General features: G+C 41.2%; 1 protein-coding gene across 1 annotated transcript in view; it reads right to left on the bottom strand.

Moving 5' to 3' along the window:
- Nucleotides 1–7325: 7325 nt before the first annotated feature.
- The window catches only part of dmrt1 (doublesex and mab-3 related transcription factor 1), a 71452-nt gene continuing 59257 nt past the window's right edge, over nucleotides 7326–19520 (bottom strand). Inside the window, exons 4-5 of the mRNA XM_033018786.1 lie at nucleotides 7817–7991; nucleotides 7326–7411 (exon numbers count right to left, since the gene is read on the bottom strand). Coding sequence (XP_032874677.1) covers nucleotides 7326–7411; nucleotides 7817–7991 — 261 coding nt within the window. The remainder of the gene's footprint in view (nucleotides 7412–7816; nucleotides 7992–19520) is intronic.

Raw genomic sequence — 19520 nt, 5'->3', positions numbered from 1 at the left:
GAAAACGGCGATTGGTCATCCTTGATAAAATATGCATCTCTCTCTCTTCCCTAAGTGCATGAGGATATCATTGACCTCTCTTTTTAATGAGCTGTGTCCACCTTGGAGATTCCCAGGTTCTGCTGGCAGAGCTACCACAAGGACAGCTTATATGTTGAGATATTTATATTTCACCTTTTTTTGTGAACTTTCTAACCAAATTGCCTCTATTATTAAACCCACATAAGCCCTTAGTAATCTTTAGGTCCTACCCTTCCTGTGGAGTTTGTGGACCCAGGTAGGGAATCTCTGCCCGACTGTGCCAGTGTATGACATTCAGTCCCTGGGTTACGTGAAAGACCTGTTCTTAAGAACTGCCTATAATCTACCCATATTGTGAATTTAATCATATATGTCCTATAATTCTTTCATTTTATCAATTATGTACACTAAAACCACCCACAATTAAACTAAAGGCTTACTATTTTCAGTTGTTAATGCATACCAAGAAACATTTTATAATATTCACTTTTTTGAAATTTTCTTTAAAAAAATTTCTGGAAGAATATGCGTAAAGTCGGATTTCCGTTAGTCAGGACATCCATAATGCAGGGAGCCCCTTTATTTCAATTTTCCATAGCACTAGTTTCTCGAGTAAGAACCTAAATTAGATACAAACAAGGCGTGGTTTTGCATTGTGGACGCCATGTTCCCAAGAACTGAGATGCCCAGATACCATTAGATCCACCAGAAACAGGAGACCTCCGTCCTGAGAGTCTGGGCTGATACAAAGGTATGTACCAGGAGTGAAACACTTGTTCTACTGCCACTTCCCAGTGCAAAAACAAGACAGGAGACTCTCAGTTCAAACAGTAAAGCTGATCTTGCATGTTTATATTCTCAATTCATCAAATTAAATCAAACAAAAAACATTGTTAAAGGGAAACGGAACAGCAGCATTAAGATCCTCACTTCTGTCAAACAAATCAAATACTCTGCATTTAGATTTGATGACTCATGTTAGCTGTTTTCATTTCTCCGATTTGAGTATCAAGGGTCTGTGATCGTGTGGTATTCTATCTCCTGTTGATAGTGATATAAGATTTTAAGAGTTGAAATTTGATGCAAATAACAGCTCTGTCAAAACCAACCATTTAAAGTTTACAGGACCTTAGCAATGATGGATCTTAGGAAAACGACAGTCTGCAGCAGCTGCACAATTTCTGATGAAGTATTTTAATAGGGAAAACCACATTTAAAGAAACTAGCAGTGGCTAGATAATTTTTGTTCTATTTCATGTCAAAAGGGATTACCCTGAAGGAAAAGTATATTTTTCCCGTATTAATTTATACTCCTGTTTTATTCTGTTCACTGTCTTACTTAAGACATCAACATTTGTCTAAGGGCAAAGTTTTTGAGATACTGTCAACTCTCTGACGCATCTCATAGATATACTGAGGCAGTGAGTTCTGTTAGATTGTTTGAATGCGCATAAGGTAGCAAATCGACTTCACCCCTTGTATGAAGACAGATTAGTCGACACATGCATCTTTTAGCAGGGGTTTGTAGAACAGCAATGAGGAGTGCAAAACAGATCACTTTCTCTCATCCCCAGGCAAGTTCCCCGAGTCATTGATTAGGGAGTTATTAGACTTAACCTTAAGATGGCAACTACAAACTCACATGACAATTAAACCTGGGATTTCTGGTTTATAAAGCTTACTTCTATAGTAAAACTCTGATAATCCTCTAACCGATTACTCCGATTCCCGAATGGTTTGCAATCTAGTTCACCAGATACAGTTTCCTTGCTCCCTTTAAACACACCTGGAGCCTGATACCTGCGCACCCATTAAACTCACCAGGTTCACTGGAAAATAAATTACGCTAACGTGTAACATCTAAAAAATGTGAATTAAAAGTGTGCTGGAGTAGCAACAGAAATAACATCCAAGAATGCAAAAAAAAAAATGCCAGTCCAGCACTACCAAAGGTCGGATTATTGGAGTTTTACTGTAGAACCTTTATCCAGTTAAATGCAGCATTAGGTTTGTCTATTAACAGTGTAGAAGAGCATACAACTTACAGGCTAGGTATGTGACACACAAAGAATAAACTCTATACTTGGGGACAAAGCAGACATATGTCATACACATTTTCAAGCATATGATTCAAAACTGGGAATTGCAGTAAGTCTCATTAACGTATTTAGTAAGTGAAGAGTTGTTCCAGTTGATGTTTTAGTTGCTGGGTTACCTGTGGAAGAGGAACAATTCCTTCCTTTCCATCATCTCAATCTCTGGCAGGGTTAAATATTGGGAGTTCAAGGTGTGATAATGTCAACGGTTCTGAGCAGAATTACTGCACTAACATGAACTGGAACGATTACAGTACATTTATAGGCAGGTATTGTTGGAGAGGAAGTCCATTAAAACAGTATCAAATAGACTTTCATAAGAAGGGGAAAATCTTTTTTTTTTCCTTTTCCATAGAAAGTTAATCTGGGTAAAGGATGACGCTTCCATCTAGTTCTGTGAGTTTTGAAGTGGTTGAAGACTTTGATGTGCAATCCACAAGTGCACAGTGAGGCAGATGCTGCTTGTGGGATGTAGGTGGGGATGCAGTGGAGCGTGGGTAGTTTAGGGTGTTGTGAACTACTTCCACTGTTTACACATGCCTTCCGCAAGCTCACATTGTAAAGATCCAATGTGCTCAATGCTTTCCCAGATGCTCCTTTTCCATTCTGAGCTGTCATGACCTAGAGACTTGGTGAGAGTTTCACATTTTTTGAAGGAGGCTTTTTCATGATATTAATGAAGCTTGGAATAGGGAGCTTGTTTCAAAAGTCTGGTCTAAGACATGCTGACAATGTGGCCTCTCATTCGGTGCTGAGTAAGTGTGCCCAGAGACTTGATGTAGGACTTGTGGGTCTGGGAGAGAAAGATTGACATTGGATCACCGATCCCGCAAAGAAATTGGGGGATTTTGTAGAGACGGTTGCTGGTAATTCTCCAGTGTTTTTACGTGCTTACTGTAGATTGGCCATCTACAGTATTCTCTAAGTCAGCTTCCTTCTATTCTCTAGTATATGAGAGGGCCAGTATCAATGCTCCCTGGTAAACCAGGGGCTTGGGGGGGGGGGGGGCCATGTTTGTGATCATGGATATTGATAATTTTTTCCAGAGTTGGCTGAAGGTTGTGTTAACAGATTGGAGGTGGTGGACACAAAATGCTGGAGTAACTGCTGGCGGGACAGGCAGCATCTCTGGAGAGAAGGAATGGGTGACGTTTCGGGTCGAGACCCTTCTTCAGGCTGATGTCAGGGGAGGGGGCGGGACAAATATAGAATGTTGGTCAGACACAGTAAGACTAGGGGGAGAACTGGGAAGGGGGAGGGGATGGAGAGAGAAAGCAAGGGCTATCTGAAGTTAGAGAAGTCAATGTTCATATCGCTGGGATGTAAACTACCCAAGCGAAATACGAGGTGCTGTTCCTCCAATTTGCGCTGGGCCTCACTCTGATAACGGAGGTCAGATTGGGAATGGGAGGGGGAGTTGAAGTACTGAGCCACCGGGAGATCAGGTCGGTTAAGACGGACTGAGCAGAGGTGTTCAGCGAAACGATCGCCGATCCTGTGCTTAGTCTCGCTGATGTAGAGAAGTTGACACCTGGAACAGCAGATACAGTAGATTTGCCCAGTGCAAATTGGAGGAACAGCACCTCATATTTTGCTTGGGTAGATTACACCCCAGCGGTATGAACATTGACTTCTCTAACTTCAGATAGCCCTTGCTTTCTCTCTCCACCCCCTCCCCCTTCCTAGTTCTCCCACTAATCTTACTAACTCTGACTACATTCTATCTTTGTCTCGCCTCCTGCCCGACATCAGTCTGAAGAAGGGTCTCGACCCGAAACGTCACCCATTCCTTCTCTCCAGAGATGCTGCCTGTCCCGCTGAGTTACTCCAGTATTTTGTGTCTACCTTCGATTTAAACCAGCATCTGCAGTTCTTTCCTACACAGATTGGAGGTGGTTGTGAATTTAATCATCGATGTCTGCCTTCACTCAGAAGTGACCCCCGAGACATGGAAAGTGATCCCAGTTTTCCAGTTTCCTCAAGTACCTTGACAATTAGAATAAGAATGTACTAGAGTAGGAAATCAATAGTGGATCTTTGTCTTCAGAATATCCATCCTTTCACATGCTTACAAAGGAGTGAACAATGATCTGGAACTCAGCCTTTCAATGTCCAGATGCAGAAACCCCACTGTTGTCTCTATGTTTGGTTCTAGAATGCAAACGTCAAAGGCTGAACCATTATATGAACCTGTTTTTTCCTGTAGAATAAGTCCACTCCAACACACAGCTTGTCAGAGGTGAGGTGCAGAAATGCAGACTGAGGAGAAGGTTGTTGTGACGCATTGCTCAATTCCAGACTGAACTGATATTTGGTCTGTGGTGGACGCATTGGTTAGCATCATGGCTTGCAGATCATGTCACAAACAGAGAATGGTAATGAATTTCTGAGGACAGCCACAGTTGAGAATGTATTTCCTCAGCTAATAGAATTGAAAATGCCAATGTCAAGAAAAGCATGTACAATACATGGTAATGCACCCTGTATATGTCTTGGATTTCTGGGATGTGAAGATCATATCTACTGTACTCTTGATGGATGGAATCCACACTACTCCCTGACTTTTGCAGAGAAATCACCAAGAAAGATCAGTTTGTCTCATTGGGACTTAGATTGGGACGTTCAAGGTCCAAGCATAATTTCTTCTTGACCTCATTTGTAACTCCCAGGTTGGGCCACGTGCACTCATAGCCACAGCATGTTAGTGCAACTTCCAAATGAACAAGATCATGAGATGCTTATTTATCCCAGGATGGCTGCTGTCATTATACTAGACAGCTCATTATTGATTGTAAAATGAATCCCATGAAGATGGAGTTCTTTTTCCAGTGTATGCTTCCAGAAGATATAGCCACCACCTTGTTCCTTAAATTGGTCTTCTCTGGTCTACTGAAGGCAACTATGTCAATGTCAAAACGACTGAGTTGCAGAACTATGATAAGAAAGCGGTGCTCAGGTCTTTCCCCTGCTGGTGTTCATGATTGTTCTGACATTACACATCTTTAACTGATTTTAAGGAATGGAAGCTTCCTGCATATGATTTCCTTTACTTGTAAAGCAGGTTTTACATGATCTTCAGAGAACAAAGTTTTGGTCCAATGGCGAGAAAAGTGCACAGTGAGTGAAGAGTTCGCACAAATTCACACTCAAGTACCTGTAGGTGCACTCACACCACAAAGTTTTGGGCACAGAATGTGAGAATGATGTCAAGCTAACAAGTGTGTTGGCTGAGTTAGACACCCCCAAAGAATAAGTAAATCCCATCTGCTGACAACACACATGTCTGGGCCCATCTATTGGCCCCAGAAATGAAGGTAATTCAATTGTCTTACTGGTACAGTCGTGTAAGTTTCTTACCAGTGTGCCGGTGTAGCAAACACAGCATCTGCATCTGTTCTGGCCTGTTTTCGCTTACTTTCATTTTTAGACTCTCCCACACAGCAGCATGTGACCACAATCAGCCAACATTATGGACTATCTCTGGGGAGGTTCAAGTGTGTGCACTGTGCTGAATTGCAGTCTTCATGTACCAGAGATGCTGTGACCCAGAGGTGAGGTGATGGGAAGGAGGGGGGAAAATGATGAATATTAGCCAGGGAACAGCCCCAAAGAGTGGGAGGGCAGCCTCACTAGGTGCAGCATATAAGGGAACTGAGTGAAGAGAGAGGGTGAGTGAGGGAGAATGGAACGGGGGGACTGCAGTGTGGTAGAAGGTGTGGGCATGAATTTTTACACAAGTCTTGGGCTGTTTTTAACTCCACATTTTGCCATAAAATATTAAATTGCTGCGTGACTGAAATTGTGGATGGAGTGTAACAAAGTGATTTACATCAACATCTACACTTTAAAATGAATCCTACAAGAATGAAAACTGCTACTGAGAAAACAAAAATAAAGTTCCTACCAACATTCCTCAGTTACTTTACAACAACTCCCTCGCTACACATGCTGACTTGCTTTCAATACAGTACATTCACCAAGTACCAAACAACCCAACTGGGCAATCTCAGGTTGCAGGTTACCTATCAGATCGACTCAAGGAATGCAGCAACAGGGATGAGTGAGCCTGTTGGATTGCTCGTGTCTCTGACAACAGCACTGCTGCAGACCTGCAGAATTTAGCCACAAAGTCTGCAACTTGAAATTCCTCACAACATCATAGCCAATGGGCACAGTGAGTGCAGACTAATCAATTGACAACAACATGGCAGCAACCTCGTGAATGAGAGAAGAGCAAAAGATTAAACAAACAACAATGGAAAAGGGAAGCAATATTTTTTAATTACAAACAGCTTTTCTTAATAATGTTGGGACTGGATTATGTTATGTTGGTCAATACTAAAATATTTTAGTAAAAGCTATTTTCATCATTATTTAATAGAGACCTTAACCACTTATTTTTAACAATTTAATGTCTGCCTTAAAATTACAAACAATTTAATGTTTTCTATTAGAATTTTCCTTAGAGAGCCTTTCAGAAAATATACCCCAATGTCTGTAAGCATTTTAAAACTAATTGGAAGATATCATTCACATTAAAAAATAGACAGCAAAGATTTAGTTCTGAAATTTTTGCTCGGGGTCACGTCCAAATTCTTAAACACATTTCATTTTCAAGAATAATATCGATGGTAGGAAAAATAATTTTGATTGACCTTTTCTAGATTTTTACATGAAGCATTTAATTTGCTTTTATGTCTTCGTACTAAAGCGCAATTTCAGTTGTGAGAAAGCTAGAATGGCTAAATATTTTATGATTCCTATTTTAATTCTACTTTTGGGCATTATTCCTTGGCTAACTGTCTTGATGCCACATTTATGAAGTTAATTATCCAAGTATAAATTATTTCTGAAAGGTATCATTATTGCAATGTTTTGAGTTTTTAAATTTTCCACGTTAAAAGTAAAATATCTATTTATTAAAATTTTGGGATCTGGCTATTCTTGTCATGGATAACGGTTATTGTCCAGCTCTAATCACCATTAAGGTGAAGATGATGAATCCGATGATGAGTGACTTGGTGTAAAACATGCAAGATGTGGTGTTTTCCTTTTTGGTGGTAAAGTTTGCTCTTTTTGCTGCTAAAATAGCCTTGGCAAGTAACTGCTGGGCATTTGCGAGTGATGCAGACTGAAATCACTCTACAGTGGTGGTGAAAGCAATGAATGTTTAAGGTAGTAAAATGAGTAACAATCAAACATGCTGTTTTATCTTGGATCGTGAAGTGTCCTGAGTGTTTTTGAACCTGCACTCATTACAATAGGTAGCACTGCATCATGCTCCTGGTTCGTGCCTTATAAGAAGTAGAAAGGCTTGCTAAAGTGTACAAGCAAGTGCTTAAAGCTCCAAGGGAAGGGGTTTAAAAATTATACAAGAGAATGTGAGAAAATGGAAAAGAGAAGACACACTTGTGATGTATGTGGGAGACTTCTGAGCTTTTGTAAATGAATATTCCGGGGCAGAGTAGAGGAAAATTTACCACATACCTAGCCCCTTTTGCTATCAGTACCGATTGAAATACACATAAGAGATACACTCTATTGTCTAATTTTCTAACACCCTTGGTAAATGAAACTCTTCTGCTCCAAAACTGCACCAAGTACACGTTGACTTTGATATGAACACTGAGCAACCTCAATGAATCATATCCTATATAACACAGATACCTTAAAAATTGAACTAACAAAAATAAACCTACCATTGGATTTTACATCTGAGAAGGAGGAGCCATCTTCCAGTGTGAACAGCTGAGGAACACATGCAGCTGTGCTTAGCCCCTGGCCCAGGTAAGAGGCAGCAGAGTAGTAAGAATGCATCCTGTACTGAGGTGTCACATTGTGGCCCGAAAACCGGCTCTCTGGAGTTTTCATTTGCTGGAATAAAAAGAACATGCATTCCACATGTCAATGCTTTGTGCAGAATAATAGGCAGACATCTATAAATGTCAATACTTTTGCATTTAGGGCACATTACAATTTCAATTCAATTCAACTTTATTGTCATTGCACAGATACAAGTATAGGTACAACGACATGCAGTTTAGCGTCTGGTCATAGTCATAGTGCAAGATAGGAATTAAAAAAAATACAGAACAAGCATACATTAGAGTAAGAAGAGTACTGGTTAACAATGTGGATGGAGACCAAAGATATCTAGCGACGGGACTCCGAGTTCAGCAATGTAAGTGTGTTGTTGAAAAAGCTGTTCCTCATTCTGCTAGTTCAAGACCTGAGGCTCCTGTACCGCCTCCCTGATGGGAGGAGGGCAAACAGTCCATGGTTAGGGTGAGAGGGGTCCTTGATGATCTTCCTGGCCCGTCTCAGACACCGTTTTCGGTGGAGGGCATCCATGGCAGGGAGCGGGGCACCGATGATGTGCTGAGCGTTTTTCACCACCCGTTGTAGTGCCTTCCTGTTTGCTGCGGTGCAACTGCTGTACCATACCGTGAAGCAGGTGGTCAGGATGCTTTCGATGGTACAGCGGTAAAAGTTGGTCAGGATCTGGGGGGACATGATCAGCCATGATCATATTGAATGGCGGTGCAGGCTCGAAGGGCCGAATGGCCTACTCCTGCACCTAATTTCTATGTTTCTATGACAGGTGAGCTATCTTGAGCCTCCTCGGGAAGTAAAGGCGCTGCTGCGCCTTTTTGATCAGTTTGGTGGTATTGAGGGACCAGGACAGATCCTCCGAGATGTGTACCCCGAGGAATTTGTAGTTGGAGACGCGCTCCACCTCAGTCCCGTTTATGTGGATGGGGGTATGTCTGCCCCCTCTGTTCTTCCTGAAGTCAACAATAATTTCCTTCGTCTTCTTGGAGTTGAGGACGCGGTTATTGTTGGCACACCAGGCTGCCAGGTGCTGGACCTCCTCCCTGTAGGCTGACTCGTCGTTGTCACTGATCAGCCCTACCACCGTGGTGTCGTCGGAAAATTTAATGATGGCGTTGGAGCCATACTTAGGGATGCAGTCATGGGTGAAGAGGGAGTAGAGGAGAGGGCTGAGCACACAGCCCTGTGGCACGCCGGTGTTCAGTGTTATAGTGGAGGAGGTGAGGTTGTTGACCCTAACAGACTGTGGTCTGTTGGTGAGGAAATCCAGTGTCCAGTTGCAGAGGGAGGTGGAGATGCCAAGTCCGCTGAGTTTGGTGATCAAGCTGGCGGGGATGACAGTGTTAAAGGCGGAGCTGAAATCAATGAACAGCAACCTGATGTAGGTGTTATTGCTGTCCAGGTGGGTCAGGGCTGAGTGTAGGGCCGCAGATATGGCGTCCTCTGTAGATCTGTTGGTCCGATAGGCAAACTGATGGGGGTCCAGTGTGGGGGGGAGGCTGGCTTTGAGGTGAGCCAAGATCAGCCGCTCAAATCACTTTGCGATGACAGGGGTGAGTGCCACTGGGCGGAAGTCGTTGAGACTCCCTGAAGCTGATTGTTTGGGCACTGGCACAATGGTTGATGTCTTGAGGCAAGTGGGGACAACACCCTGGGCCAGTGACAGATTGAAAATGTCAGTGAGAACCGGGGATAGTTGTCCAGCACATGCCCTGAGCACACGCCCGGGGATGCCATCGGGGCCGGCAGCTTTGTGCTCATTCACCTTGCTCAGTGCACCTTGTACAGCAGAGGTGGAGAGACTGAGGGGTTGTTCGTTCGGGGGTGGGGCAGCTTTGCTGGCTGGAGTTTTGTTGTCCTGGTCAAAACGAGCATAGAAGTGGTTTGGCTCGTCAGGAAGGGAGGCGTTGTCTGGGGGGGGGGGGAAAGTGTTAACTTTATGGTAATCGGCAATGGATTTGATTCCTTGCCACATGCGCCTGGGGTCGGAGTTGTTTTGGAAATGCTCCTCGATCTGCCGTTTGTGATTGAGTTTAGAGTTCCTAATTCCCTTTTTCAGATTGGCCCTGGATGAGCTGTATCCCTCAGCGTCGCCAGATTTAAATGCGGCATCGCGAGCCTTCAGCAGGACTCTGACCTCCCTGCTCATCCACGGCTTCTGGTTAGGGAAGGTCTTTATCTGTTTGTGGGTAGTGACGTTGTCAGTGCAGAATTTTATATAGTCCAAAACGGTTGAGGTGTATGAGTTAATGTCCACTTGGGAGTTAAAGGTGGCCTGGGTGGACAAAAGAATAATCTTCTATGCAAGGACACAGGTTTGTCAAAGACACAAAGGGCAATGTATATTCTCTGGATATAGCTGAAAAAGAAAAAAAACAGTTTTATACTTGCACCTATGTATACACTATAATTCCCAAATATAGCTGCATGAGGTTACATGGCTGACAAGACCTGTAGGAAGAAACTGATTGCAGAGCTCCCCCTGTGGATCAGTATCTCAAGGTACAGTTAGTAACTAGGCAGCAGTTACTGAAGTTTGAGTTAAGGCAGAATAATTAGACAGAGCATGCATATAGAATTAATTAATAAATAGTTAGCATGGATTGCAAAAGGGATTGTTTTGCTTGAACACCATTAAATTTTCAGATAAGCAAATGAGTAGACAATGGTAATGATTTACACAAAAATCTGGATTAACTCAGCCGGACAGGCCGCATCTCTGGAAAGAAGGAATGGGTGACGTTTCGGGTCTTGACCTGAAACGTCATGCATTCCTTCTCTCCCGAGATGCTGCCTGTCCCGCTGAGTTAATCCAGATTTTTGTGTCTATCTTCGGTTTAAACCAGCATCTGCAGTTCCTTCTTACACAATGGTAATGATTTAGTGATTATCTAGATTTTCAACTGGCCTTTATTAAGGACTAGTAAATAAGATCAAAGAATGCAGAGTTAGTGTAATTTAGTGAAATGCATTGCTAACTGGTGCCTAGAGAAAAAGCAGAAAAGGAGACTAAAGATAGAAACTTACAAAATTCTTAAGGGGTTGGACAGGCTAGATGCAGGAAGATTGTTCCCGACCGATGTTGGGGAAGTCCAGGACAAGGGGTCACAGATTAAGGATAAAGGGGAAATCCTTTAGGAACGAGATGAGAAAAACATTTTTCACACAGAGAGTGGTGAATCTCTGGAACTCTCTGCCACAGAAGGTAGTTGAGGCCAGTTCATTGGTTATATTTAAGGGGGAGTTAGATGTGGCCCTTGTGGCTAAAGGGATCAGGGGGTATGGAGAGAAGGCAGGTACAGGATACCGAGTTGGATGATCAGCCATGATCATATTGAATGGCTGTGCAGGCTCGAAGGGCCGAATGGCCTACTCCTGCACCTATTTTCTATGTTTCTATGTTAGCTATTCATAGTTCAAGAGGCAAGTACCGGTTCCGTGGATCAGTAGTGGGATCACAACCGTTCACAATTTACATTAAAGATAGAGCTTGGGATCGATAACATAATTCCAAAATTTAAAGGCATCGGCAAATTGGGGGAGATCGCAACGTGAGCAAGAAAAGTCAAGGAGGACTACAACAAATAAGGAAATAATTGGAAGATGAGGTTCTGCAGATACATGCAAAGTGGTATATTTTATTTAACACACCGAGTTCATTTATTACTTTGCTGGGAACCCAGTGTTGGTAGGATAGAGGAATAAAGGGTTTGGAATTCAATTCCCAAAGCATCAGGATTTATTTCTCGAGGGATAGAATTAAAAAGTAGTAAAAGTAAGAAACGCTTATTGCTCTTGGTTAAACTGCGCCTAAAGCAGTTTTGGCTGCCACAAGGACATATAAGCATGCAACGAACAGCCTACGGAGTTACAAGGATGATACAAGATATGTAGGTGTAGAACAGGGGTCAGCAACCTACGGCCCACGGGCTGGATCCGGCCCGTAGCCTGAAAACATCCGGCCCGCAGGCAATTTTTTCCCCCCTGAGGACTTATGTCATCTAGCCCACGTGTATGTGTGTGTGTGTGTGTATATTTATGAGAAACCCGGGATTGGGAGCCGAGTCAGCGCCTCTGAGTGGTTGCGCTGCCGACTGGGGTCGGGCCCCATGTAAGTGTTTACTCGCTGTAAACACAACCCTCCCGAGGTTCAGCCTACCCGATGGGTGTTCGGCTCGGGAATCACAACAAGCGCTTTTCCTGGGAGGTGGGCTCCTGCATCGGGCAGCTCAAGACAGCCCTGTGCATGTGGCATCTGTGTCTGTGCAATTACACCACAAAAGCCTTGTGCTCATGAGTTTGGGTTTAGTTTATTGTCACATATACTGAGGTGCAGTGAAAAGCTTTGGTGCATGCTACCCAGTCAGTGGAAATACAATACATGATTATAATCGAGCCATCCACGGTGCACAAATACATGATTAAGGGAATAACGTGAAGAACGTTTAGTGCAAGATAAAATCCAATAAAGTCCGATCAAAGATAGTCCGAGGTCTCCAATGAGGTAAATAGTAGCTCAGGACTGCTCTCTAATTGTTGGTAGGGTGGTTCAGTTGCCTGGTAACAGCTGTGAAGAAACTGTCCCTGAATCTGGACATGTGCCTTTTCATACTTCTATACCTCTTGCCTGATGGGAGAGGGGTGAAGAGGGAGTGGCCGGGGTGCAACTCCTCGATTATGCTGCTGGCCTTGTCAAGGCAGCTTGAGGTGTAAATGGAGTCAATGGAAGGTAGATTGGTTTGTGTGATGGTCTGAGCTGCGTCCACAATTCTTTGCAACTTCTTGCGGTCTTGGATGGAGCTGTTCCAAATCATGCTGTGATGCACCCTGATAAAATGCTTTCTACAGCGCATCTGTAGAAGTTGGCGGGAGTTGTTAGGGACATACCGAACTTCCAAAGCCTTCTAAATCTGCTTTTACTAGCTACTCAAAAAATAATGGTAGCAATACTTTAAAAACAAATGAATACATTAAAAGTTGATACATTTCACTATCTTTAAGCTGAACACTACATTTGTATTTAATTTAGTGAGTAATTCAAAATGATGCTTTGTCTAATATCAAATAATAAATTGCTGTTAAATCCACAAATTGCCATGCATCACTGGGTTTTGACTATATGATTTCCAGTGTCATACTGATCAAATTTGTGCAAATGGACATGAATACATTTTCTGTACCAAGCCAGTAATTTACAAGTTCAAATATAATACATCAATAAAAAGAGAACTAGCATTAAAAATAAAACCTTAAAGGTGATTTTGAGATCTCTAATGGCATTACGTGAGTTCCATTCCCCCAAAGGGCAGTTGCTAGTCGAAATGCCTTTGAGAGCATTTATATTCAATAGAACATAACCAGTTTTTTTACGTGAATATTTTTTCTTTGAAGTGTTTCACAGCACAGGAAAATATAGCATTTAAAGAGAAATTAGATTAAAATGAAATGACAAAGTATATGATTAGGAAATTCAGATAACAGCAGTGCCTCCACAGGCAATACACGTTCAAAAGGATGATGGATTGAATTGTCCATATTCAGGAATGATGTTTGTTTTTGTTAATTTTCCATTGTTGATACACTTTTTATAAATTGCTACTGTGTGTTTCATTATTGAGAACAACATTGATTGATGGGTGTACAGTGAGCTAACTGGCGAGCTGGTAAAGCCCATGATCGAAAGTGAGATGAAGCTGGTCACAATTTTAGTTCAAAGTTTGCACAGCAGGCATGTGAGGATTTAAGAAAGGTGCATAATGCCAATGTAACCAACAGCGAATGCCATGAACGCTGCCTTGTGCTCAGCAAAAAATGACACTACCGTTCAATATGAGGCATGCAAGATGGCAATGGAGATTGTTGTCGACAGATCAGAGTACCCATTGCTGTTGTGTAAAACAGACATGGAGGCCTCGCTTTAGACCGTAGACACAAAATGCTGGAGTAACTCAGCGGGACAGGCAGCATCTCTGGTGAGAAGGAATGGGTGACGTTTTGGTTCTCGACCCTTCTTCATTCTGAAGAAGGGTCTCGACCCGAAGTGTAACCCATTCCTTCTCTCCAGAGATGCTGCCTGTCCCGCTGAGTTACTCCAATTACATTTTGTGTCTATCTTCGATTTAAACCAGCATCTGCCATTCTTTCCCATACTCATTTTAGCACTCCTATTTGTAAGGGGGTGCATTGAAGTCCGTAACACCATACAACTCGCAGACTTGTTTATCACACGGTTCTACATTGATCCAATGGTCCTGTGCTTCCTTGGGGTGGGTCATCAGAAGGCCTGGTGGATAATGTCATCATAGCTGACGTTTCAATGGCATCTGGTCCAGTTAGCTTTCTGGATGATGATCTGTTATTTTTGTCAGATGGCTGTGCTGGCCTGTGCAGCTTTGTACTGACAGGCAGCAGCAGCATCATACATACTCCATCACATCATTGTTGCTGGGCACTTCCTCCGCAGCTCCAGTGATTTGCATGGGAACAGATCTCAGGACAGCTATGAAGACAATGTGGTGAGGTCATTGTGTTATTGATCTCTCTTGCCAACCCAGAATTTTAAAACCAGAATGGCAATCTATTGCAGATGGGAGTTTTAGAGCTTGTGATTAATGGTGGGTGTAATGCAAAGTCCTATGAGGTGCTGGCTTTGTCTCTGGCACTGGCAGCTGCAGCCGATTCTTGTGTGATACCTGTAGGAAAAACAAGAACATAAGTTAGAATGTTATCCAGCAGGTACATCTTCAAATGCAGCATGGTCCATCATGATTCAGCTTTTCATTACCTTAAGGATATAATACACTTTAAAGAAAATATGAGCCAGGTCCCCATTCAAATATCTATTCTTAGATTGGTACTATATGTGCAGGAGTTTTTGAATATGTGCTAATCAGATAAATAATATTTTAATCAGAATTTTAAATTAAATAAACCAAAAATTTAAAGGTAAATTGCATTTTGTTTCAGTAGAAGAGACAGTGTGCATCACTATAAACAGGTTAGTAAAGATTATGACGTCTATCTGAAGTAATTTAATATTCATAATAAACTATGCTAATAGTTTAATTGAAAAATACATGCAATGAGAAATAGTAAACTGCAGATTATTTTTATTTTATTGATCATGGATTGATCACATAACTGAGGTCAATGAAAGAGACAGAAACACATGTAAATGTCATTTGTGACAGGCTGTTACTTGAGAAGTCTTTATTGTATACTTTATTTATATACTTATTGAACAAATAATACAATATTTATTTAGTGGGTAGTTTTTAGTTTAATATGAGCCACAGGTGATTCAAAACTATAAAGTCGAAATGCACAAGGAAGGTCAAATATTTAAGACTTCTGATGTTAATTAACATAACAAGAGAAGGACAAAATAAATCACAATATTTTAGAATGTTTTAACCTGATACCAAGTTCCACTGAAAGGCTATAACTAAAACATCAATCCATCTTTCGCTTTCAGCTTGTTGGGCCATTTTGAGTGTTCAATTTTGTACCTGTTCATTTTATTGCACCTGACTGTTATTTAACACACTCGGCCTTATTTCATGCCCCCATCCCCACCAAAATAAATCTTTTTTTATTTTTGGCATCAAACCGCTTTATGCTACAGTGATGTCAATTGCATTGTTTTTGTTAATCGTGTTTGAATAATGTAAGAGTATTTCTCCTTATCACTAATCTAATAAATAATTTTTTTTAATTCAATTACTAGATGGGTGGCTTTTCTGTCAAAACATCACAATGCATAAAAGGGAAAACAAAGATGATAAAAATGAAACAATGACAATGTTGGCTGTAAGATGGTGGTATACTCGTAGTTGCATGCAAGTAATAAAAATGATTTAATGGTTTTCTTAAAATTCTCATCATTTAAAGATAATTTTACTGGTTGGAACTGAATGCTGGAATCGAGCCAACAATCGGGACAATAAACTGATCTTGGTTGTGATGGCAAGAGCAGACCACAGCCACAGCTCAGTCAAGAAGCCCTGTAATTTGTACTCATTCATGTATGTCATGTTGGTGTTGGTGTGGACAATGCTCTTGCAGTGCTTCAGCAAACTCATACCTGTTAATATGGCATTCTGGAATTTTATGGTTGATGCACAGAACTGGTACATGCGATTCTAAAAGTTTCACTTCCTCCCAGCAAACCCCTGGGAATTTGCCAACATATGACATACCGATCATTCAGCAGCCAATTTTGAATGTCTACCAACACAAATTGCTACCTCTCCTTGAAAGGGGAAATTCATGTTGAGTTCTCCTGATTCCTCTCTCGCACTGCGAATATGTGACAGAAGCTCCCCATAGCTGTGCAAATAACCTCCAGTAGGTCCAAAAATGCCCTCCTAAAGACTCATGGCCTCCTTAATGAAAGGACTGGAACTCACTGATAGTACCCAATCTTTAAAGACAAAGACGTCTATGACAAAAGCTCTTAACGTAAACAGCAGTAAGGTGCACTTGCACAAGAGGCTCTCTTAAATCTATGTAGAGGGCATGAGTTTGATACTTTGATACTCAGGTTGTTGCTTTTATGAGTAAGTTCAGCTGTCCCTTTTCATAATTAACTTATGTAAAGGAAAATTAATTCAGACTTACTTATCATCTCAACTCCAGGGTTGATGCTTTGACATCAGGTATAATTTTCTTCTGGTCAAGTCAGACTTCCTCTGTGACACAACCAGGCATTTTTCCTTCGAGCTCTGCACTGAATGTCTCAGCCCATTTCAGTACAATATGACAAAACACAAGCATTTGTTTACATTATCTCTCTTATAATTTAATCAAATTGCACTTAGAGTGGTTTCCTGGCAGATGGACAGAATGAACGGCGTTAATCATGTGTGATTTTTCCTTAACAATTATTTTAACAAAGGCATTTCGAACAGGAGAGTCTCTGAAGGATCTAGAATATCAACCGTCTATTCCAATTTGCTAAGAAATGAAACTGGTGACACAATTAAATTTATATTTTACCGAATTGTATATAAAGGACCACATTTTACAGATGCAACATCTGTAATTTTTCCCTAAACCACCCATTTTGTCAGAGGCCTGCCAGAAATTTCACCCATAGTATATATAGTGCCTGCTGTTCCCTATAAAATGTACATGACATGTTCCTGCAGTATATATTTCATGGACCTTCGCTGTCAATGCATGAATGCCATTATCCTCTCAGCTAATGCAAAGAGGAGCCATGGCATGGAAAGTCATGTACAGTACATCTCAGTTCCAAGAAAATGGTGATCAAGCAAATCATGGCTAGGGATAAGATGAAAACGAGCACAAGGTGAAATGTAAAATTTGTGCATGCAGCTGACGCACGAAGGCAAATACACTAAAAACTGTAAGTATCAGATCAGAAAGCAGTTTAGAGAGATAAAGCTATAATGTAGATACAAATAAACAGCAAAAATCTACTCACCTTGTCATCACTTTCATTTCTCTGAAAATTAAAACACACCAATATAAATAAACCGTTTATTTCATATACTCAATGCAAGATTTGATATAATTTAATCATTTTTTAATTGATTACCAAATCAAGTAATAATATTAATAGATGGTCAGTTTGCACATAGACGGTGTGCTGGGGAGGGGAGGAATTCCTGTTCTTCCTGGTCCACAGACAGTGCTGTAAAGGCACTTTACAGCCTCCTTCCCGGACTCCATAGTCTAGGGGACTTTAACAAGGCTAACCTCAGCCGAGAGCTTCCAAAATACAGACTTCATGTTACCTGCCCCACCAGAGGGGAGAGAACACTCAATCACTGTTACATTTCAATCAAGAACGCATATCGTTCTGTTCCCCGGGCGGCTCTGGGTCTCTCTGATCATTGTTTAGTTCACCTTATTCCGACCTTCAGGCAGAAACTAAAATCTGCTAAGCTAAGTCAGAACAATGAAAAGGTGGACAAGCGAGGGCATTGAAAACTTACAGTCCTGCTTTGACTGCACTGATTGGAATGTGTTCAGGGAAGCAACCACAAGCCTCGATGAGTCTACAGATACTCTAGGATTGACTACTTTATAATAGATTCTCGGCTAGTTTCATAGGTTACTGCGTGTGAGTACGATGCAATTGCTATTTCTGATCATGCACCATTGAAACTATCTGTAGTGTATTTTGGGTACTTGGAACTGACTCAAAAGAACTCTCAGATACAGGAGTAAACTAACCAGCTTCTTTATTGCAGGACACCACCATGAGTCTCCCCCAGCGCATGCGTCCCCTCGCACCAGACATAACATATGCTAATTACATTATATACATTACACTGCTCCCCCTTTAACTTGGAGGCAGGTTACACCATTTACATTATATACATTACACTATCTATCAATCAAACTACCCGATTCCAAGTTTAGTGCTAAACAATGGCGATTTAATTCTACTTTGCTTCAAGATCTAATTTTTTTAAATTTTATTAAAGATCAGATTGCTTTTTTCTTCTTAACAAATTCTACTGAAGATATATCCACAGGTGTAGTCTGGGATGCTTTTAAGGCATATATTCGTGGACATTATTTCATACTCAGCGGGATTAAAAAAAAACAACTCAAAATGAAATACGTAAATTGGCTGATGAGATTAAATAAATTGATAAAAAATATTCAAAAGCTCCTAGTCTAGAGCTCTATAAGAATAGAATTGAACTTCAATTGAGACATGATTTGTTATTAGTATTACCGATTGAGAATCAGCTGCTTAAAACCAAAAGTAAATTTTATTTACATGGCGGAAAATCTGGTAAATTACTCGCTAATCAGTTGAAAGCTGTGTCGGCCAAACGTTAGATTACAAAAGTGAGTAAACGGGATGGTACACTGACTGTAGACCATGATGAAATTAATAAATCCTTTCAGGAATTCTATACCTCCCTATACCAATCAGAATTTCCTACTGATTCCAGTATAATGCATGAGTTTTTAAAGAAACTGAACTTGCCAAAGTTACCACATAATGAGTCTCTGTTGTTAGATGAACCCATCATGGAGGAAGAAATACAGAAATAGGCTGTGGGCCGAGGAGCTTTATTCCAGTGTTTCGTGACCCAAGTCACAGAACTACATGAAACTTTCACATATTGTGTAAAAATATTATATAAATCACCCCTGAAACTCATCATGAACAAGACTTGCACAGTTTTATTAAATTAGACAAAAACCGGAAAATTTGCAGGTATTTTTCGTCCAATCAAAGCACGTTTAACATTGAGTTGTATGCCAGTTGGCCAATCACGCGCTTTGCTTCAGGCTAGCACACAACATGGCTGAGAGGACTTGACTGATGCCTGTTTTACTGGAGATTCCGATGAAGGTTCTTTCTAGTTCTGTGGAATACATGTCGTGGAAACTTGCAGCAGGGTAATTGAATTTAGTGAGAAAAGCATTAAGAAGTCTGAAAAATATGCAGCTAAGTGGATAGAAGTGGAAGAAAGTCTTGAAAGCAAGGTCCCTGCTGAGATGCTGCAACACAAAGTTGTGAAACCAGTGAAACTTTGTGAATCAACTCAAACTGAAAGGTAAGATCTAAAGTGAATTTAT

Source organism: Amblyraja radiata, chromosome 3 (assembly GCF_010909765.2).
Source record: "Amblyraja radiata isolate CabotCenter1 chromosome 3, sAmbRad1.1.pri, whole genome shotgun sequence".
Lineage (NCBI taxonomy): Eukaryota > Metazoa > Chordata > Chondrichthyes > Rajiformes > Rajidae > Amblyraja > Amblyraja radiata.
This window is presented reverse-complemented; position numbering and strand designations above follow the sequence as displayed.